The 23,812-nt window shown below is 39.2% G+C and overlaps 1 protein-coding gene across 2 annotated transcripts in view; it reads right to left on the minus strand.

The window, feature by feature from the left end:
* The window catches only part of LOC124620048 (E3 ubiquitin-protein ligase RNF123-like), a 159,358-nt gene that overhangs the window by 125,300 nt on the left and 10,246 nt on the right, over positions 1-23,812 (minus strand). For both annotated transcript variants that reach the window (XM_047146724.1, XM_047146716.1), the window contains exons 2-8: positions 13,700-13,890; positions 12,706-12,944; positions 12,481-12,576; positions 6,786-6,930; positions 1,877-2,120; positions 1,423-1,665; positions 1,161-1,342 (exon numbers count right to left, since the gene is read on the minus strand). In XM_047146724.1, coding sequence (XP_047002680.1) covers positions 1,161-1,342; positions 1,423-1,665; positions 1,877-2,120; positions 6,786-6,930; positions 12,481-12,576; positions 12,706-12,944; positions 13,700-13,794 — 1,244 coding nt within the window. In that variant the 5' untranslated portion in view covers positions 13,795-13,890. The remainder of the gene's footprint in view (positions 1-1,160; positions 1,343-1,422; positions 1,666-1,876; positions 2,121-6,785; positions 6,931-12,480; positions 12,577-12,705; positions 12,945-13,699; positions 13,891-23,812) is intronic.

Raw genomic sequence — 23,812 nt, forward strand, 5'->3', positions numbered from 1 at the left:
CACATCCGTTACAGACGCCATTTTAACAGCTCCGTACAGCGCTGCCACCTGTCGGAAGTCAATGAAACTATACGAGACGAAGCGGGAATGTTTGAAAATATTCCACAAGAAATTTCCGGTTTTTTCAACCAAAATTGGCCGAGAAAAAAAATGTGTTGCATTACTTATTGAACTGCCCTCGTAAAAAAAGGTGTAACAATAAAATCAATTCATTATACACAAGATACTTTAAGGCACCCATGTGGCACTAAACTAAAGAATTGCTTTAATTATGACATCAATAATAAAGTAAGGGTAGTAGTGAGGAAGCATCATGATGCCTTCACTGTCATCAAAATCATGTTTAGTCATGTGATGATGTTGCAAAAGTAATACATACAATTAAAGATGAGATTCTAAACAAACTTCCTATGGTTGGGTTGTTAAATGATTTCCTCCTAATGGCACAATGTCCACACCACCACAACTTCTCAGCTCATAGAGGGATGGAACTCCATTGAAATCTTCTAAGGTATATCTGCAGTTTTTCATGTTCATTGTCACTGAAGGTAAAAATCTATTAAGATGTTAGTAGTGTCAATGTTCCTCTTCAATTTGTTCTACACAATTGACATTTTGACCCTTCTTCTGGGAACTTCTAGCAGAGTGCTCAGCTATCTGTGGCACCAGATGATACTGAAGTAGATCCCAGTAGAGAGGTCAAAACATTGACTGTGTAGAAGATACTGAAAAGGAACATGATACAGCCAAACAACCTAGAAGATTTTACCTTCAACTTCTAAAGCAAGGTATAATGTCATATCATCAAACAAGAACTGTATTTTTTGAGTTGTAACAAATCATCTAAGGCCTAAATCATAGTGACAGGACTAACATACAAACTATGGTTGACATGATTATGTATCCTGCACGCCATTCTACACAGAAATTATCCACTTTCTACTTGTGTATGACTAAACAGTTACTAGGTGCCACAAAACGCACTGAATTTTTGCTGTATGACAGATATGAGCCAGAAAAGGGTAACAAAACTTCAGTTTATGCAAAATAAGAAGTTAACTGTGAGTAGAGTCAGATACATTTTTCTGACACTTAAGCTGACAATGAAGGAGCCATAAAGAAACTGCAATTGACGTACATACGACAAACCACTCACTCACCTCACTTTATCAAACAGCACATTTTCCAACAGATAGTGCCTTGTTCGTGGGTGGCTAACCAAATGGGTAAGCATTACGAGGCTCCTCTTTTGACTAGCATAATCGAGATCAAACGAAACATGGCGATAGCAAGCAAGTAAGCATGATGCTATACTTTCCAGACACTGCTTTATTTCATGCTCCTGGAAGAGATTATAGTTCTTAAGCAAGCATATTCTCACCCAACAGCAGGTAAAAACTATTTAAGAATCATACAAAGTACCTCAAGAAATGCCCACAATAAATCCATGAAAATTAAAAATTTATGTTTCTTTTCCCTTGTGTTTCCTTCTGGTTGCATATAATCTGCAGGCACACCACACAAGAGCTCTAAAAAGGGTAACAAGCATGCTTCTGAAATATATGATGACAGCAGCAATGGAGCCAATGGGTCTATCAAAACACCAGCTAATCCCATTAGTAATGCCTGGTTTGATGTCACATCCTCTATGTTCCAAGTAGAATTCTGTTCAAGATACAGACTACAGAATTAATTTTTGACACAAATATACAGGCAGGAAATACATATATATATATATATAAGCAATGCTGTAGTAACATAAAAAAAAGTAAAATGCAACACAACATACAGAGAAAAATACATATTATGAGATCATAATAAGAAATATTTCCTATTTAAAACATGAAATATTTCACAGTTAATAAATCTTACTAACTTCATAACTTTGTTCAAAAACCATAAGAAGCTGCAGCAGCCATTTGAATAGCATATTGGCTTTGTCTAAGTCATGATGTGGAACTTCCTGAATTGGCTGATATCCTTCGACTGGATAACGAAATGGTGTAGACCCAAAATTTGCAACCAGGTTTTCAGTGAAAGCTAAGCTTACTGCAGGGAAATAGACCATTCCAGGGCCTAATTTAACATCAGAGAAGGCTTCTCCCATTGTGTGGCCATTCCTAAACATATCAAAGTAAATTACAGCATTAAGAACAAGACACTTTAATTTTCAAAATTATTTGTATATTAAGGTTCAAATGGTTCAAACGGCTCTGAGCACTATGGGACTCAACAGCTGAAGTCATAAGTCCCCTAGAACTTAGAACCACTTAAACCTAACTAACCTAAGGACAACACACACATCCATGCCCGAGGCAGGATTCGAACCTGCGACCGTAGCGGGCGCGCGGTTCCAGACTGTAGCGCCAGAACCGCTCGGCCACCAGCGGCCGGCTGTATATTAAGGAAAATCTGACATCATTAAGGATAAAACATTGCTGCAAAGTAAAAGAGTTAAAGAAGTTTCAAAAAAAATAATTAATTAATTAATTAAAAGTTTTAAAAATCTGAAAATCAAACACACTGACTAAAGATAGACAGAACCCATACACTTATCTGGCATAAGCAAACGGCTGCATTACACAGTATTGACAGATTCACGTACAAGACAAAAAGACTGAAAATATGGAACTTTACAGGTATTTGTAGCAAAATCAACCAGGACTCAAAGAGTCAAAAGAAGCACAGCCCAACAGCTATGTGATACAGTCTTCCCTTTCTTCATATCTGGAATGGCTTTACAAACCATCAGAAACTTCAGTCATCAACAATACATTCTCCATCACTATTTACAACACTCTGTCGACACCGAGACAGCTTCTTGATTCCACAACTGTAGAAATTACATGGCTTTGAGGTGAAGTACCCATCGAGCCACGTTCAGAGCACATTTTTATCCGGAAAGGAAGTTCCCTGAATGTTGCTCGATAAAGCAGAAAATGTGAAAATCTGTGGGCACAAGACCAGGTGAATAAGGTGGACGTAGAATGATTTCCCAACCAAACTCCTGTATTTGTCAATTCCAGTAAAATTTACCAACAGCTGTGTACTTTAAGATATTATTTTATTTTATTCTAAAGGCAACCAGTTTCGACATTTCATTATGCCATCTTCAGGCCCCATACACATCTATCCAAATAAACGAACTTGTTGTATAGCTCCGTAAATCACTGGATATCATGAATTCAATCGTTATACAATTGTTTCATTTGAAGATGTGATAGCAACTGCTGTTCATCAAACCACGAAGGTCACCCTAAACACGGAGAACCACTAATGTCAAAACGATCCCATTTAAAATGAGAATGACATTTTCTTGCTCTGCTCTGAACAATGGGATTATCCCCATACATGGTGCAAACAAAATGATCTTTTGGCATTTATTGGCCGGGATATCCCCTTTGAGGTTTGGCTGTCGTACTGCAAGTCTTTTTAGTTGACGCCACTTCAGTGACTTGGATGTCAATGATGATGAAACGATGATGAGGGACACACAACACAAAGTCCCCTGCCAGGAATCAAACCTGGGTCCCTTGCATGGTAGGCAGTAATGCTACCGCTGCACTACGGGGCGGACATATGGCGCAAATGTTTCTATCTGACTCCATTGCTGTCACCCCTCTACTGAACTCAAACAGAAGAATATGTCGGAAATGTTAGAATTTCTCCACTTGACACTCCATTTTTTTAGCTGCCACAGTTCCATTTACTATGTCCAAATGACAAAATGTAAACTCAATGGCAATAGTAAACAACAAATAAAAAATGACAACAGATAAATAAAAACCACAGCAACAGGCATATCAACATGCAAAACAAAAACATTACAAATTTATACACCAACCTAATATTTGTGTTTATGATTCATCTCCTGAACTACATCAAAATTTAAAGAAATCTTGAAATGCATGTAGAATTAAGTCTCTGTTATTGTAACTGTGCTACATTAACTCATGAGATGTGGTGTCTATCTTTTTTCTTTTTTTTTTTTTTTCCTTGCCAAATTTTCATACTATCTTGTCTCATCCTTTAGAAAACACTTTCATATTCTGTCATGTTTTTAACATTGTTTTATTGAAACTCTTCCCCTCTTTTTTAAATGATGCCCGATAGTATTTATGTGCTTTCTTCTGGCCTACAACAGCTTTTGCTCCTCGCACAAGTACCTTCCTAAAATAATTGCCTGCTTTAGCTATCAATCCACTTTTTAAATCTTTTCATAACCTAGATTTCTGGCTTTCTGTTGGCAAGGGTGTTTCCTTTCAGTTTTGTATGTATTTTTACTCTGTTTTTTATGATCACTTGCAGTTCAGAAGCAGTTTAGGACTGTCACAACCTGCAAAACTTCTTTATTATTTGATAAAATGCAGTCAGTTTCATTTTGACATGACAATCAGCTGTGTAAATATTTTCTTTATTATATACAACCAGTTTCAGTCACTGGCCACTATCACTGTCTCAACATCAACAACTAAAACTTACACATTACAAAAATGTACAATGAGATGTTTGTGCAGTGCAAATGCTGCCAGTACATTGTGGGACTGACATAAATGAAATGTGCATTAGAACTGTTTTGTAGTTTGAAATCCTATTACACTTCCACATTGTGCATTCAGAAAATGCCAAACACAAATAGAATGGGAATAATGTTATTGAAAACATGAAGTAAGGAGGCAGTCTGAGAAATTACGAGTGCCAGAAAATTAAGTTTAGCCAGAAGCGGTGTACCATACAGTAAAATAAATACAATGTCAGATTGGTTAAAAATGAACAGGGACCATAAACAAAAGACTCTCTCATAAAGGTATGCATATATACAAATATGTAGTGCACATAGTTGGTGCAAAGATTGTAAGGTCTAAACAATTTGCCTGTAAACATGTTTTCAATTATATTATTTCTATTCCATTTGTTTTCAGCATTTCCTCATTACACAACGATGGCCTCCAAAATTGTTCTCATACACAACTGACATATGAAACTTTTGGAAGTATTTGGGGCAGTCATTAAGTTTTAACTATCATAAGATCAAGGTTAGGCAATTAATAGATTATTTGTTTGCAGTTCTGACACACATCAAACTCCCCATGCCACAGAACGATAGGCATGGCTAGAGCAGCAAAAATAAAATGGTGCACCCCAGAAATAAAGTGGAATATCAGCAGCAGTAGCAGATTTAGAGATAAAATCAAATTACTTCTTTGGCATTCCAGAGTGACCTGAAACAGCTGTGACATTCCTGGCACTACCATCAAAAAAGAAAATGGGCTACGCCATTTTATTCTGGTTCCTTTAGCAACCTACGGTTCAGATTTTATAATGTGTACCAAGACTACAGACATATACTAGCAAACAAACAAACAAAAATTAATTATGCAATTTTATTTTTTCAAAGTGATAACCTAAACTTTATGACTATCCCTCAGTATGTTCCATAATTTATGAACAAAATTTAAACCATTTTTGTAATTTTACTGTTTTGTAACTACAGTTCTGATAAATGTTCTACATCTTATTTGGTTTTAGTGACTCCACTAACCTTCCTTCACATTTTGAAATTTTAACAATTTATTGTTTCTACACAAAAAAGTATCAAAAGATTTCTATTATCATCAATATCTCAGGAAATTGCACTTTTCAGTACATTTATCTCCAATAATGTTACCCATGGTACACTTGAATGTCACAGTGAGAAGAGTTTGGCAAGTAATGTAAACAATTTCCAATCATGGCAGAGCTACGAACACAACAATCTCAGTACACATCCGAGTGCTTCTGAATCTCTGAGTCTGGGGTCAGTACAATCTGCTTATATCTGTTCACATTCTGAAAGACCTGGCAGCCAGTCTTTGTGTCAACAGACATACATTTCATCTCCAGTCATATTTTTATTGAAACGAAATGAAATGAAATGATTGTATGGCGTTGTTGGCCAGAAGGCCCCATGCAGGGGAGTTCGGCCGCTGTATTACAAGTCCTTTTTTTTTTTTTATTTGACGCCACTTCAGCAACTTGCGGGTCAATGATGATGAAAATGATGATGGACACACAACACCCAATCTCCTGCCAAGAATCGAACCCGGGCCCTATTTTCGTAAACAGCAAAGTATTCATAATTTAATTACACTTGTGTAAATCCAGCTGAAAAAAATTAAATAATTTTCTATTTGGTATTTCATTACAAAAACTTTAAATATGAACCTTCCTGGCAGATAAAAACTGTGTGCCAGACCGAGACTTGAACTCATGACCTTTGTCTTTTGTGGACAAGTACTCTACCAACTGAGCTACCCAAGCACGATTCACAACTCAGAGTCACGACTCACAGCCCAGGCTGTGGCTACGCCAAATCTCCACAGTATCCTTCCTTCCAGGAGTACTACTCTTGCAAGGTTCACAGGAGAGCTTCTGTGAAGTTTGGAAAGTAGAAGATGAGGTACTAGGGGAAGTAAAGCTGTGAAGATAGGTCATGAGTTATTCTCAAATAGCTCAGTTGGTAGAGACTTGCCGGCAAAAGGCAAAGGTCCCACGTTCGAGTCTCAGTTCGAGTCTCGGTCCAGTACACGGTTTTAATCTGCCAAAATGTTTCATATCAGTGCACACTCAGTTGCAGAGTGAAAATTTCATTCTGTAAACTAAGAATATCCATTAACTGAATTTTGGGATATTGCCTTTACTTCCTGTGGAAACTAAAAAAAATAACTTTATCACATCAAACAAATTCTCTTCTTCATTATGATTAAGAGTAACTAGTAAAACTATTTTTGTAAATGCAGCTGTACCTATGAAACCCTACAGCACCTCTGTCTAAATCAATTGTGCAGCCAATAATATCACCACTCAGCCACGGTTCACCATATTTGTAGGTGGAAACATTCCATTTTCGCACCCGGTTGCCATCATAAGCGTATGAGTGGAGAGTATCACCTAAAAATACAAGAAAAAGAAAAACAAAGCTTTGTTAGTTACACTTTAATTTCAGTTTCATCCAAAGTTTCAAATCTGTATTTACAGCTATACTCCGCAGCCACGCTACAGTGCATGGCAGAGGGTACTTTGTGTACGACTGTCAATACCCCCTTTTCTGGTTCCAGCTGCTTACAGTTCACGAGAAGAACAATTGCTGGTAAGCCTCGGTTTGCACTCAAATCTCTCTAATTTTATGTTCACGGCCTTATCAAAAGATATATGTAGGAGGAACATATACAAACTCGGAATTTTAAGAGTAGACCATACTGTGATGCATAGTGCCACTCTTGCAGAGTCTGATGCTGGAGTTGGTTGATCATGTCTGATCTTTTGTAATTACTAAATCAACTTGTAATGAAACATGCTGTTCCTATTTGCATCTTCTATATTTCCTCCTTCAATCCTATCTGGTGCTGATCCCTGACTAATGAGAAGTATGCAAGTATCAGTCGAATAAATGTTTTGTAAACTATTCCCTTTGTTGATGGACTGCATTTCCTTTCCTGGGGATTCTTCCAGCGAATCTTTATCATCTGTCTTATCTGCAACTAATTTTATGTGGTTGTTCCACAGCAATTCACTCCATACAATTACTCCCAGCTATTTTATGGAAGTAGCTACAGGAAGTGATCACTCTGAAACCATGTAATCATACAATACAGGGGATTTCTCTCTATGTATTTACAATACATTACATTTGTTAATATTGAGGGTCAATTGCCATTCCCTGCACCAAACATCGATCCTCTTCAGGTCTTCCTGCATTTCACTACAATTTTCTAGCATTGCAACTTCTCTGCATACAATGGCATCATCCACAAAAAGTCTCCTGGAACTTCCAACATTACTTACTATGTCATTTATGTATATTATGAAAAATAATGGTCTATTACACTCCCTTAGGACACGCCTGCAGTTATTTTGATGTCTGAAGACCTCTCTCCATTCACAATGACATGCTGTGTTCTGCTTTGTTTGCTGGGAGCATTTTAGTCCAATCACACAGTTGGTCTCATATTCTGTAAGCTCATATTTTGATCAGTTGGTGCTAATGCAAAACTGTATTGAACACTCTCTGGAAGTCAAAGAACATGGCATCTACCTGGGCAACTGTATCTATTGCTTTCTGGGTCTCATGGATGAATGGAGTGAGATGGGTCTCACATAACTGTTGTTCTCAGAACCCATAGTATTTCCTATAGAGTTGATTTTTGGTCTCCAGAAATGTCATAATAAGCAACCATAAAACATGTTCCAAAATTCTACAACAGACTGACATCAGAGATGTAGACCTATAATTTTGTTAAATCTGTTCAACAACCCTTCTTGTAAATGGGAATTAACCATGTTTTTCCCAATCATTAGGAACATATCTTTGCTCAAAAGAACTATGGTGCGCTGCTGCTAGAAGAGGGGTGAGTTCTTTTGTATACTATGTGTAGCATCAAACTGGTATTCCATAAGTTTCAGTGGCCTTTCCTCTAGTGAGAGATTTCAGTTGCTTTTCTATCCCTTGGTCACTTATTTCAATATATGCCATTTTGTCATTTGTGCAACAATTTAAAGGAAAAACTATATTGCGATCTTCTCCTGTGAAATAGTTTTGGAAAAAGATGTTTAGTATTTTAGCCTTTTTCTTCCATCCTCTGCTTCTAAGCCATTATGGTCACAGAGTACTTGGACATAAGGCTTCAATTTGCTGCTTTAACATATGATTTTCTGTCAAGTCGGTACAGAGATTTGGACTTTCGAATTCATATATAGCGCTTCTTACAATAATTTTGGCTTGTCTGTGAGGCTTTGCCTATGTTTAAATTTAGAGTGGAGCTCTCTTTGCTTTCACAACAGCTTTCCAACATGGCAGTCAGAGCAAGGTGGGCCTCTTCCATTCCTCATACAATGTTGCCTGGCACGTACCAGTCTGAAGTGTATTATACAATGGAAAGCCCAAGTTGGAATGTCAACAATTTTAGGAAAAGGATAAATTGCTACTCACCGTAAAAATGACCTGTCGAGTTGAGAACAGGTGCAACAATGTCTTTTCTTTGTGCCTGTCTGCAACTCAATGGGTCATCTTTATGGTGAGTAGCATTCTTTTCCTAATATTGTTAAAGTGTATTATACGATGCTCTTGAATTTTGTATACTGATGGTCAACACTGCTAGTGCTGAAGGTAAAATTTTCACCTTGATCTATCAGGTGATTTGAAATCTGTCTCTTTTCACTCTTGCTAAACAGAAAGATCTTCCTAACTTTCCTCATATTCCTACTTACAGCTGTAATTCAGTGGTGCTGAAACATCCTATAATCACTGACTCCCTCTTCTACACAAACTGATTCAAAAAGTTCAGGTCTGTTTGTCACCAGCAGATCTAAGACATTATCTTCATGAGTCAGTTCTCTTATTAACTGCTCAAGGTAATTTTCAGATAAGGCACTTAGATCAATTTATTTCCCTCAATTCTCTGTCCCTACTACCTGCCCTAATCACTTGAGTTTCCCAGTCTATAGCCAGTAAGTTAAAAATCTCCATCTAAAATTATAACAAGACTAGGAAATTTATGCGAAATATTCTCCGAGGTTCCCCTCAGATGACGGTCTACAAGGGCACCTTTAACACTTATCTTTATCCACATTATTTCGAATTCTGAATCTGTACTGGTCTCACTAGATATTTCACATTTTCTATTAATAGGTGAAAAGCACCAGTTTGCTTTTGTTCTACAATATCACTTTTATTGTATTAACTGGTTTTCAATTTACAAGGCCACCTTTAGAGTAAACGTCTGAAGATGGCCTTGTAAGCTGAAAACCGGTTAACGCAACAGAAGTAATATTGTAGAACAAAAGCAAACTGGTGCTTTTCATTTGTTATAATGTTGTTCTACCAAGAACCGACGGATGATTCTGTTAACACTTTCTATTGCTATAAACACAACTACACCACCAGCATTCAACCTATCTTTGCGATATTCCAGCCAGGGTCTAGAATTTCATTACTATTGACATATAGTTTCAGCCAGCTTTCTGTCCCTATGCTACTGTTTACAAGTGATACTACTTCCAGAACCTTTCCACAGATGCTCCTGCAGTTACGTAATACTACTTTAACATTTTCTTCCTTCAATCTGCTATGATGAATGCTTCTCTGTCCAGATCCAGAATACGTCTTTTCCGGCCTATGAAGAGATTTCCCTATCCTAAAACCCCTACACTGATAGCTGATTCCTAGACGTAGTGCATGCCTGACCCATTACAGCGGAGTCTTACATTTCTCGACCCCATAGACGAGCTCAAGATATCTGCATCCAAGATTGACACAGAATTGTCTAAGACTAGGTTTAAGCCATTCACTTGGCTCCAAACAGAGGCTAACTCAATTCTGGGAATGATGGTACAAAACAATAGCTCCAATTCAATCCCACAAGTCAAGCTATCTGTCTTAACCCTGTAATTTCTTTTATCTAATTATCTGCAGAGCCATTTCGCATATAAACTGTGGTAGGCATGCACTTCATGTCCATCTGGGCAATGATAATGCATTCACTATGCTGCTCAGAATAGCTTATCCACATTCCTATTTTCTTATTCATTATTAAATCTACTCCTGCATTACCCCTATTTGATTTCATATTAATAATCCTGTATGCACCAGACCAGACATCCTGTTCCTCCTGCCACTGAACTTCACTAATTCGCACTGTATCTAACTTCAACCTATCCTCTTCCCTTTTTAAATTTTCTAACCTGCCTGCCCGATTAAGGGATCTAATATTCCATGGAATTCAGTTTTGTTTCTCCTGATAACGGCATTCTCTGAGTAGTCCCAGCCCAGACACGCGAATGGGGGACTATTTTACCTACTGAATATTTTACCCACAAGGACGCCATCATCATTTAATCATAGAGTAGAGCTGCATGCCCTCAGTAAAAATTATGGCTCTGGTTTCCACTAGCTTTCAGCTGTTCGCAGAACCAGCACAGCAAGGATGTTCTGGTTGATGTTACAAGGCCTGATCAGTCAGTCATCCATACTGTTGCCCTTGAAACTAATGAAAAGGCTGTGCCCCTCTCCAGAACCACACATTTTACTGGCCTCTCAAAGATACCCCTCTATTGTGGTAGCACTCATAAATATAACAGTAGAAATCTAAATAGTCTCCCCTATCCACAACTTAACATCACTCTTGTGCAGAAAGGAATGGAGCATGCAGCCATAAAAACATTTGATAAACCCCCTTGTGTATTAAGGGTGGTTGAAAGTTTCTGCTCCACAATGCCTACACCATGCAGGAATTACTGAATGTATAGCATGTATTTTGTTGGATTACATTTGCCAAAGTTTCTTGTATTTTAAAGAAAGCTAAAACAGAAAGACAAATTCAGTTATGTAAATATCCAGCATGTAGCCTTGTTTTCATACAGAATTTTACTTTATTTGTAAGCCTACTGACACGTTCTACATCATTGTGAGTTGTCGTGAATAAGATCGACAGAACATGCAAAAATTTAACTGGCAAATGACCCTTAACATAGACAAATGTAATGTATTGCGAATACATAGAAAGAAGGATCCTTTACTGTATGATTATATGATAGCGGAACAAACACTGGTAGCAGTTACTTCTGTAAAATATCTGGGAGTATGCGTGCGGAACAATTTGAAGTGGAATGATCATATAAAACTAATTGTTGGTAAGGCGGGTACCAGGTTGAGATTCATTGGGAGAGTCCTTAGAAAATGTAGTCCATCAACATAGGAGGTGGCTTACAAAACACTCGTTCGACCTATACTTGAGTATTGCTCATCAGTGTGGGATCTGTACCAGATCGGGTTGACAGAGGAGATAAAGAAGATCCAAAGAAGAGTGGCGCGTTTTGTCACAGGGCTATTTGGTAAGCGTGATAGCGTTACGGAGATGTTTAGCAAACTCAAGTGGCAAACTCTGCAAGAGAGGCGCTCTGCATCGCGGTGTAGCTTGCTGTCCAGGTTTCGAGAGGGTGCGTTTCTGGATGATGTATTGAATATATTGCTTCCCCCTACTTATACCTCCCAAGGAGATCACGAATGTAAAATTAGAGTGATTCGAGCACACATGGAGGCTTTCCGGCAGTCGTACTTCCTGTGAACCATACGCAATTGGGACAGAAACAGGAGGTAATGACAGTGGCACATAAAGTGCCCTCCGCCACACACCGTTGGGTGGCTTGCAGAGTATAAATGTAGATGTAGAACCCACCATTTCTTATTTTACAATATATCACTAGATCTTGGGTTTTTTAACTTAACTCACCATTTGTTATTTTACAATACATGAATAGATCTTGGGCTACAATATTATCTAAATATTCTCGGGATATTTCTATACAGGAACAATGCTGCAATAACCTCAAGAATGACACTTATGGCTCTTCATGACAACACATACCAAATGAAGCTGCTGATTCTCACTTATCTGTTTCAAAAATCTTTACAGAAGAGAGAAAAAATAATCAAGCACTACTCACCTACACCTGTTTCCTGAGTAAATCTGCAATTATTTGTGGCCCAGCCAATCTGCATAACACCTTTGGATCCTAGCTGTACTTCGTATTGCCATTTACCTAAAACAAAACAGTATGCTGTCAGGATGTCATGCTCTAGCAATGATAGTGACATATAAACGTGTCTCCAAATATGGCATTATCAGACATATTATAACATAATTTGCTGGAAATAAAATAGATTGTTACCTTTGTAAAGACAGACATTTGCACGTATTGTACTAAAATTTCCTTGGGAATTTACACTAAGTCTGTCTGATCCAAGCACGAAGAGTCCAACGTGAGATGCTATGTCAAAACAAACATGAGAGGGACCTAGTCTCCCTTCACGTTTGTCACAAAAATGAATGTTTTCATCAGTATCCATTTTCATATTGTTCAGAGCATCTTCCAGCCATTGACTGATTGTTCTCAGGTAAACTGCAGTACTGAAATAAGATTGTCAACTTTGCAACTATTACTTTTGATGATAATGACATAGGATTTTTGGTATACAATCTATATTATACATTCAGAGAGAAACTGGAATGGGGAATGATAGCGGGGTAAAGTGACATAATGAAAGAAAAGGAGAGAGAGGTGCTGGTGCACATGCACCCACACCTATACTTTCTAGAGAGAGAGAGAGAGAGAGAGAGAGAGAGAGAGAGAGAGAGAGAGAGACGAAGGGTTGGTCAGATGACGGAGCAGAGTGTGCAAAGAGGGCAGAAGAGGAAAAAGTAGGGAGAGACGAGAGAGTAGGGAGAGAGACAAAAGATTTACAATTTAAGCTATTGACAGATAGACATCTTACTTATAAAAGAAAACAACAAAATGGAAGTCACAAGACTAAATACTGAAAGAAATAAAAAATTGCTTAATAGACATAAACACTCAGTGGATCAGCTTATTATCGATAAAGAAACCTTTACCAAAGATATAGACACAAAGAAAGATATACTAACTAAAGCCATCAGAGACAAAAATTCCTGGTTCCTTTTTTTTAATGTAAATAGGACTGTTCAACTACTAAACAAGAAGAACCATGGGACAAGAAAGAAGTAGTATGATACAAATTGGGGCAAATCAACAATGAGAGGTCATCAATAGATAACATTTGAAAATCTACTAGTAATCTGAGTATCTTCAAATCTGGTTCTCATTATTTTAGTATTAAAGTAAAGGATCACAAATTTCAACTCACCGAGATTTATTAGGCATGTCATATACTGACAGCAGCTGATGTAATAGCACGACATCTTCTCCAAATATATTACTTATAATTTCAATTGCTTCCATGGCTTGAGTGATATGCTAGTGGTATTATTCAAAGTTTCCGAAGTTCCAAAATAGTTTATGTGCATTGAAAATAATAATAAAGGAGTTCTCCATACTCTGCAATGAAGTACATAAATTTATTTTACTCAAATTCCATAAAGTGGCAAATAAGAGAGACTAAAAAGTCCATAATACAGAATATTCAAAAATAATTTCTACTTTTCCATGAAATAATAAAAAAGATGCAATGATCCAAAGTAACATATCTGAGGGCAATTACGTTTCTACATCTCTCAATACCATCATTTTCATGCCACACTTTAATGCAGAGCATTTAAATGCCCATACCTGTAATCTTTACAAACATATATTATTCAATATACAGGGTGTATCAAAAAGAATCATCCGATTTTAAAAAATCGTAAGTATTATGTTACTTGAGATATGAGCAAGAACAACATACTCTAGGAAAAAGCATACTCTCGAGTTTTACGTGGTTCCCACTCAGTAGGAATAGTTCTAATAAAAATGATGTTGGGACAACAGAAGGCATTTTGTGTTCTATATTTTGCACAGTGCAGGTTAGTAATAACTGTTCAGGGTGACTTTAGTCCTAGGTATGCTATGGACCCTCTTACAGCACAGAGCACTGGACAATGGCAAGAACAGTTCGAAGAAACAAGTTGTTTGTGTATAGGCAAATCGCTGGGTTGCCCCAGAGTGTCTGACACAGACATATAACGCATCCATCATGGTTTCACAAGGAGTTCGCAGAAACCCGTTCAACATACAGCTTGACACCTCAACATGCCCTGATGTCCATCTGGCATGTGTTGCGTTGACATTTACATATGAAACTACACGAAATTCAGCTATGCAAGTTCTTCATGAAAGTGATAAACAACAATGTGTGGAGTTCTGTAGTTTTGTTCTTGGCAAGATATGACAGTTTTCTTCCACACTTAGTGTTTAGTGAAGAGGTAACATTCCTTTTAAATGGAAAGATGAACTGTCATAATGTGAGAATATGGGGTACGGAACAACCACATGAAGTTGTACAACATGAGAGGGACTCTCCAAAATTAAATAGTTTTGTGCAGTTTCACGGGGAAAGGTGTAGGCTCCACTTTTCTTTGCCGAGAACACTGTTACAGGAAGCACATATCTCAATATGGTTGACAACTTTCTTCTCCCACAGTTGGAGACTGATTTACCAACAGGATGGGGCACCATCACACTGGAATCTGGAAGTGCTGGAATTTTTAAATCAAAGGATTACTGAGCAATGTATCGGTTGCAATGGACCAAATGATTCAGCCTTACATTACTGGCCTCCAAGGCCACAGACTTGATTATTTCCTGTGGGGATTTATAAAAGACTCTGTTTATGTGCCTCCATTACCAACAACAATGAATGAACTGAGACATCGCATAACAGCGGCTGTGGAAGCAGCAACTCAAGACATGCTCGCTGCAGTGTGGGAACAATCTGATACCGCATAGGCATATGCCATGCATCTCAAGGGGTGCATTTTGAACACCTATGAAAAGATATGAAAAAAAAACTTTTTTTGTTTCCTGTTCATCAAAAACAAAATTCATTGTATATGTTTACTAGTTTCAGAAATATAGACATGCCAAATCGGATGATTCTTTTTGATACACTCTGTACAATCCTCCATACCCCTTCCACTCCACATAAAACCTAAATCAGGATGGTCTGATGGAATTAGAGCCAACATTTTCCTGAATATAAGGTCAGTCTGTTTAAAGCAATGCAATGTCATTCAGTTTACCCACCGCGTATAATACTGTCTTTATATACATTCTAAAGAAGTTGCTTCATAATACAAAAAGTTGATGCTACATTGTTCGTTTATTATTGTACTCCACAATCCATTGTACCTTTTCCCGTGTTGGAAGTAGATGCACTAGAGTGATTTTCAACTTTTGTGTTCCATTTGCAGACAGCGCACAAGAAAAAACGATTGTTGATACCCTTCTACAGAGATATGAACATCTCCAATTTTTCCCTTATCGTCATTAGATGAGAGATAAGCTGCAGGATGTGATATGGCTCTTGATTTGTATTAGTGTGCTGGCTCATGGAATGCTGGGACTAAGGTTCTACATGGTGTACAGTGCCTCCCCTGTAGTGTCTCCCACTGGTTTGCAGATCATTTCTGTTATACTCTCATGATGACTAACTGTGAAATCAGTAAAGAGAATATGAAAAATTAAGACAGGTAATCCATAACCTACACACAACACTCAGAAATTTGAAGTCTACCTTGCAGGTTTACAACCCTGATAAAAATGTGGTGTGGAGTTGCACACACTTAGCAAATTACTGACCCGCCGCTGTGAACACATATGGTACATGCCGTATTCTAGCTGTGAGTTCATAAAAAAAAAAAATCAGTAATGTTTAAATAACACAGAATGTGGTATGTGAAATTCACAAGCATTGGTTCATTTACAAGTATTAATACTGATGAACGATTGTCTTTCATAATCTGTAAGCCTCTCTGCACAGGTATATCACAGTGTTGACTATTCCCTTCATTCAGTGGCTTTAATTGTACTACAACTTAAAGTAAATTATAAAAATTCAGAATGTGAAATCAACACATCACTAAGTTAATGTAAAAGCAGCATCATTCAAACAAACTCATGAGATTGCACTCAAACAGTGCACTAATATGATCATCACCAAATCTATAAGTTCCACTACATAGATAATACACTGCCTGCAAAGGCAGATGAAGTACCAAACATATTAACTGCCTGGTGAAAATGAAAGAAAGTGTGGTAACATCTTTCCAGATGTGTCCCAGTCATGCACAGAAAGCTGGAAATCACATGGCATGACACTGCACTAAATGCAGCTGGCCCCGTAACACAAAGTAGTTGAAGGGAGAGGAATAAAGTGTGTGTGTGTCAATTAGTGAGCATTTACAGGCCTAGTGAGCAGTTACAAGTGTGTGCGTCAATTAGTGAGCATTTACAGGCCTAGTGAGCAGTTACGTGCCATGTTGAGGTGTTCTTCACTACATGAGCTGGAGACAATATCTGTATGGCTTCGCATGGGGTAGTATCATGGGGAAACTGAAAGAATGACAAAGTGTGATAAGTGCAGCCCAGGAGTTTGGTATCACTGACGACATTGTTTCCTGTGCATGGAGAGTGTTCCAAACCACAGGCACTGCTGCCTGAAGGTCAACTTACAGCAGCAGATACTGGCACATTTTGCAACAGACAAGAAGAGACCCACATCAAACAGTGGGTGCTACTGCAACCATATTTAATACTACCGCAAGGCGTGGAGTCTCATGCTCCACAGTGGTATGGAAGCTGCCTGGGATGGTCTCTATTCCCAACGATCAGTCAATTATTTTCTGGGATACCTGCACATCGGTGGCACAGTTTGCGATGGTGCCAAGAGCATTGTTTCCTGTGCATGGAGAGGTGAGAGGTGAGAACATATAATGCACCCACGAACAAAGTCAAACATGACTATTTTGGTAGTCCAGGTGTTATGGTGTGTTGAGACATACAATGAGGTGACAAAAGCCATGGGATAGTGATACGCATACAGATGGCAGTAGCATTGCATATATGAGGTATAAAAGCTCAGTGCATTGGCAGAGCTGTCATTTGTACTCAGGCAATTCATGTGAAAAGGTTTCCAACATGATTATTGTTGCACAACACAAACTAAGAAACTTTGAATGCAGAATGGTATTTGGAGCTACACGCATTGAGTATTTCATTTCAGAAATCGTTAGGGAATACAATATTCCAAGTAACCGTGTCAAGAGTGTGACAACAATACCAAATTTCAGGCATTACCCCTCACCACAGACAATACAGAGGCTGACAGCCTTCACTTAACAGCCGAGAGCAGGGGTGTTTGAGTAGAGTTGTCACTGGTGACAGACAAGCAACACTGCAAGAAATCAATGTGGAAAATATGATATATTACCCATTAGGACAGTGTGGGGAACTTGGCATTAAAGGGCTATGGCATCAGACAACCAATGCAAGTGCCTTTGCTAACAGCATGACATCACCTGCAGCATTTCTTCTTGGATAGTGACCATACAGGTTGGACCCAGACGACTGGAATACTGTGGTCTGGTCAGATGAGTCCTAATTTCAGTTGGTAAGAGCTAATGATGGGGTTCAAGTGTGGTGCAGGTCCCATGAAGCCACTGACCTGAGCTGTCAACAATGCATTCTGCAAGCTGATGGTAGCTCGATAATGGTGTAGGCTGTGTTTACATGGAATGGACTGGGTCCTCTGGTCCAACTGAACCACTCATTGACTAGAAATGGTAATGTTTGGCTCCTTGGAGTAAAATAAAAAATGGAATTTTTGTAGATGAGAGTGCGCCATATCACCAGGCTACAATTGTTTGTCATTGGTTTGAAGAACATTGGGGACAATTCAAGAGAATGATCTGGCAACCCAAATCTCATTCATGGTATATAATTAAAAGTTCAGTTCATGCACAAAATCGTGCACCTGCAACACTTTTGCAATAATGGATGGCTATAGAGGCTGCATGGGTCAATATTTCTTCAGGGGACTTCCAACGACTTGGTGAGTTCGTGCCACATTGAGTTGCTGCACTATGCTGTGCAAAAGGTCTGACACGATGTTAGGAAGTGCCCCTGGCATTTGTCATCTCAGTTAACGTTACATGGAAATATTGAACTCCAAACCTTTGAAGATGGTGCACTCAATGCTCAATGGTATTGTGACAGTGTACTCCTTCCCTATGTGGATCTTTTTAGTGGTGCATTCAACCTTGACTTTATTTTTAGGGTTCCATGCTTCAGTCTGTAAAACAGAAACCCTTATAGGTTCACCTTGTTGTAGTCTGTCTGACTGTCCAACTATTTACAGCTCTTTTTCTCAGGAAGGGGTACACATATCAAGTTCAAATTTATGTCACATATTACGGTCTACTGTAAAAATTTTGATGTAAAAATTTTAAACTTCTGTGTCAATGCAATCACAATATGTGGATATTTATGTTATATATTGTGATACTCAAAAACTCACATCAAAAAGCTACAGGGTACTTCCCGCTGAACTAGAATCATGAAATTTTGTAAGAAGCAAGGTTTCACAGTACAAGTAAAGCAAAACAATCTGAAAATTGTTAAACTGTAATTATATAACATAAAAATAACTTTTTGCCATTAGAAATTCACTGCATTCATCATCTCTCAAAAGCATAATACACATACATTACTGCATTCAAACGTGAGTTGTAAGTTGTAGTGATGTTTTAGTAAGTAAATAAAGGTGTTTTAATAAGTCTTCTACATCTAAATACCTAAACTGAGGTCCTCTGCTCGCTTCTCTTTGTATGTCCATTTTAGTATGAGGAGCTACTGTAGATATTTTGATATGGTGTTGGAATTTCTGGGACCAATATCTTGCAAGTTTCTATATTTAAATCAGGCAAAAATTGTTGAAATTCTCAATTCCCATATATAAAATTTGCAAGGAACTCTCAGTGCGTGAGTCTTACTTGCCAATTTTTATGGATGATATAATTCCCAACCACATCAAACGGCAAACATTGAGAATCTCTCGGAATGAGAAAAAATTGACAGCCCTGCCTGTTCTCCTGACTTAAAATTTTACCAAGTACATGCGCAATTCTTGAAGAGAAAGATATTGCAGCATGTACACACACATCAACAATGATGCAGCTGTTGTCCACCGCGCTAGTGGAGGAATAGAACAGCCTACCACAAGAATCCCTTACCAACCATGTGACCAGCATGGGAGCACATTACAGAACATGTGTTATTGACCGTGGTGATCACACACACTATTAATCCTTTGACTGCTATGCGCAACACTGGCTGTTGCAATTTGTGTGCTGCATTGTCACGCCACTCGCCGTGCGCTGGGTGCTGAATGCATCTGGCGCGCTCGCCACGTGCAATGCTTCCAACACGCTTGCAGTTTTTCAGCTTTCTATTTTGTTCTGGCCTTTGGACTGGCTTTGGATGAATTGGGGTATTTATTTACAATATTTACACTTCATTTTTGAGTGAGGTGCATTTTTACTATAATGTACATACAAATAAAGACGTTCACAAAAGTGACTTACTACTCTCTCAAAACAAGAATAAAAAGTTTTTTATTGCTCCATTTGTTTTCTGTCATCCTTGTGGGTCACTGTGCATCTTCATTTGAAGATGATGAGTGTTGAATAGAAAAAAACCAGCTGTGAACTTCCTCTCGATGTAGTAGGCTTTGCACTAGTAATTACAGACGGAAATGAATGAAAATCAACAACGTCTGTAGATTGTGAACTATTTGTAAGAGACTTCTTCACCTGAATCGCTGTTTATTGATGAGCACAGCGATCCTTCAGAGTCACTCTCCATCAACATCTGTATTACCTCTTCGGAGGCGAGGAGCTTTTTACATGTCATCACAATATGTAAATTCACTATGCAAACACAAGCGAATAACAGGTGACTGATGTCTGAACCAAGGATAGTCTCTTGCAGAAAGGTGCGAAACTGCAGTTCGACAGAAATCACAGTCGTGTCATCTGTTGTGCCTAAAGCAAATCACTCGTACAACGGCTGTGAGGGTCCGCCAAAAGTGCTGACATCATTGTCAAATATAGTCGTGTTCTGCATATTGAAATGCCATGTGTTGCAGTTAGAGCAAGCGATAAGGTGTGGAGAGAGTCCGCCAGTGGCGCTGCAAACAAACAGACGTCTTATTCAAGCGCAGCTACACTATAGGCGAGCGAACATCTCAGAACTTCTACAGTATTTGGCAGCACCTGGGGCATGGCAGTGGTGAACTGCTGTGGCAGTCAATCGCACCCAGGGCACGGCGCAGTTGGAATGCAGTAGTAGTCAGCCACAGTCAATGGGTTCAGAATCACGTCCCACCTTCGGTAATATCCAGGGGACCATCGTGAATCAAGGTGACTTCAGTGTAATTATTATCTTTGAATAGAATTCTAATCTGTTCACTTGATTGCTTATTTCTTTCAGTTACCTTATGTACTATACTGTAGCAGCTCTTTTTATGTACGGTCCAAGTTTCCTCAAGCTATGTCACTTGGCTGTGACCAGTCATGTGAAAGTTTCTTTTGTCCTGAAATTTTAAAAACCAGTGAATTTCGTCACCATAGAAGTGGAGCATATCACTGCCCACGATTAGTATCCAGAGGATAAAACAAATAGACACAATTATGTCAGCTATAGCCACACACAAGGGACTGACCGTGGTCCACTGGCCACCAGCACTTTCATACTTACTCCAGACTTGTAAGCAGAAGTTTTTTAACAACACCTATCATTCAAGTTATAGTAGATATACAGTTAATATACAGATGGACAAGACAAAAATTTATGATCACTGCTCACTGCAAGATTTAATGCTACTTGATGGCATTCCGAGTTCCTGATGTGGTAAGGAAAACATATAAATACAGCAGAGATGAATGAAAAATCTTTCTACTGATGAAATCCACTATAATAAACAACTCTGACAAAGGTCTTGTTGTTGTGGCCTAAGACCTGGACAGAAGCATCTTGGAAATGATTAAGCTGGTTCACTGTTCATATACTACTGCCATAAGCCTCTGTCATACGTGGCTGGAGGACAGTGAAAGCACAAGTAAGTAACAAAGTGTTGGACATCCACCCTTCATGACAGACTGTGAGTTCGAAGGCTTGTCCACTCTGTAAGGTAGGACAAATGGTGATCTGTGGCTGATCTGAAGACAAGAGCACAATACTGGTGCAAGCACAAGTGATTTGGAGTACAGTGTTCAAGATGTGTTTCTGAACATGGCACTTTGTAGCACATGACTTACGTGATCCCATGTCCACCCAACAAAATATTTCAATATTATGAGAAGGAAAGTTGCCACTCACCATATAGCAGAGATGCTGAGTCGCAGATAGGCACAACAAAAAGATTTTCACACTTAAAGCTTCTGGCCAATGCCCTTTGCCAACAACACACACACACACACACACACACACACACACACACACACACACAACTGAAAGCACACTGCAAGCGGCAGCACTAGCGCATGATGGAAGTGGCGACTGGGTGGGGGAAAGGAGGAGACTGGGGCGGTGAGGGGGAGGGATAGTATGGTGGGGGTGGCGGACAGTGAAGTGCTGCAGGCTGGGCGGCGGACATGGGAGAGGTGGGGAGGGGGGAGGGGTGGGAAGTAGCACAAGAGGAGAGAAATAGAGAGAAATAAATAATAAAATAAAATATAAAAGGTTGGGTGTGGTGGAGAATGACGGCTGTGTAGTGCTGGAATGGGAGCAGGGTAGGGGCCAGATGGATGAGAACAGCTAATAACGAAGGTTGAGGCCAGGAGGGTTACGGGAATGTAGGATGTATTGCAGGGAAAGTTCCCACCTGCGCAATTCAGAAAAGCTGGTGTTGGTGGGAAGGATCCATATGGCACAGGCTTTGAAGCAGTCATTGAAATGAAGGATATCATGTTTGGCAATGTGTTCAGCAACAGGGCGGTCCACTTATTTCTTGGCCACAGTTTGTCAGTGGCCACTCATGCGGACAGACAGCTTGTTGGTTGTCATGCCTACATAGAATGCAGCACAGTGGTTGCAGCTTAGCTTGTAGATCACATGACTGGTTTCACCGGTAGCCCTTCCTTTGATGGGATAGGTGACATTAGTGACCAGACTGGAGTACATGGTGGTGGGTGGATGTATGGGACAGGTCTTGCATCTAGGTCTATTACAGGGGTATGAGCCATGAGGTAAGGGATTGGGAGCAGGGGTTGTGTAAGGATGGACGAGTATATTGTGTAGGTTCGGTGGACAGCAGGTGAGAAGGATAGTGGGCATGACATTTCTCATTTCAGGGCACGATGAGAGGTAATCGAAACCCTGGATATAATAATAAGAGAGACGTATTGAAGTATGTAATTAATTGTAAGTCAGAAGACAAGGACCCTGTGTGGTGTTAAAATGAGCATTGTTGGTTACTGCACAAGACACCATAAGAGTATGATGAATGGATATTCATGTAAGTAGTAGTTTAGTGTTTTGGAGGGGGTAATACTTATGAGGTAGCTCAAAGGAGACCAGAGGTTTTATGTAGTAGCATAAATATGGATGGACGAGCAGATGGGCTAAGAATCATAGAGGGAATGCGGGGATTCTGAAATTTGTTGCTTAATGTAGGAGGACAACTATATATAATTATGTTGTAACTATGTATGTGAAGTCTTTAGCTGCAGACTAGTCATGGGTTCAGACAAGGGGCCCGGGTCTTCCGACAGAGGGGAGGTATGTAGCACCGTTACTACTTTAGGCATTATTGAGTGAAAAGCAACTCCACTAATGTAAAGCAAGGAGGCAAGAGCAGAGGTGTTGACATGTACTTTCACAAATGATCCTGTCCGTACACCACAAGGTGGCTCTGCCAAGCTGCACCATCATCGTGATATTGCAGAAAGACCATGCAACTATGAACCAACACCCGGAGTATTTCCACACGACTGAGACACAAGGGTGTTGAGTTTAACATGCTTCAAAGCAGTGTATCAGCACAACACACATGTCATTATTCACTACAAATACCTTCCGATTCAAGCACAGTTATGTGCAGCACCCTCCACAACATCAGGTCCACACAAGTCTCTATCACGCTATGGGCCAGGAAGCAGATGACAGTGGTCTGGTCAGCCATCTCCACCAGACCTGTCACAGTTATAAAAACTGTTAACTCAGGCACACACTGCCAAGTGGGGTAAACAGTGTCAGCAAAGTAGGACATGAAGTCAAATGGCCATCCTACTATCATGACCTTCCAAAGTCTGTGGCACTGCAGGTAGACCACGAGCCTGCAGAGGACATATCTGGGGGCATCGCAGCACTTCAATATTGTACTTCGAGATCAAATAAAATATGTTTATCTTGCAGCAGAGTTTTCCTAGCCCCTGTCTAAACAACACGCCACTTCACTACCTCTACAGTATAGCAGCCCCATTCA

Source organism: Schistocerca americana, chromosome 1, assembly GCF_021461395.2.
Source record: "Schistocerca americana isolate TAMUIC-IGC-003095 chromosome 1, iqSchAmer2.1, whole genome shotgun sequence".
In the NCBI taxonomy this organism is placed as follows: domain Eukaryota; kingdom Metazoa; phylum Arthropoda; class Insecta; order Orthoptera; family Acrididae; genus Schistocerca; species Schistocerca americana.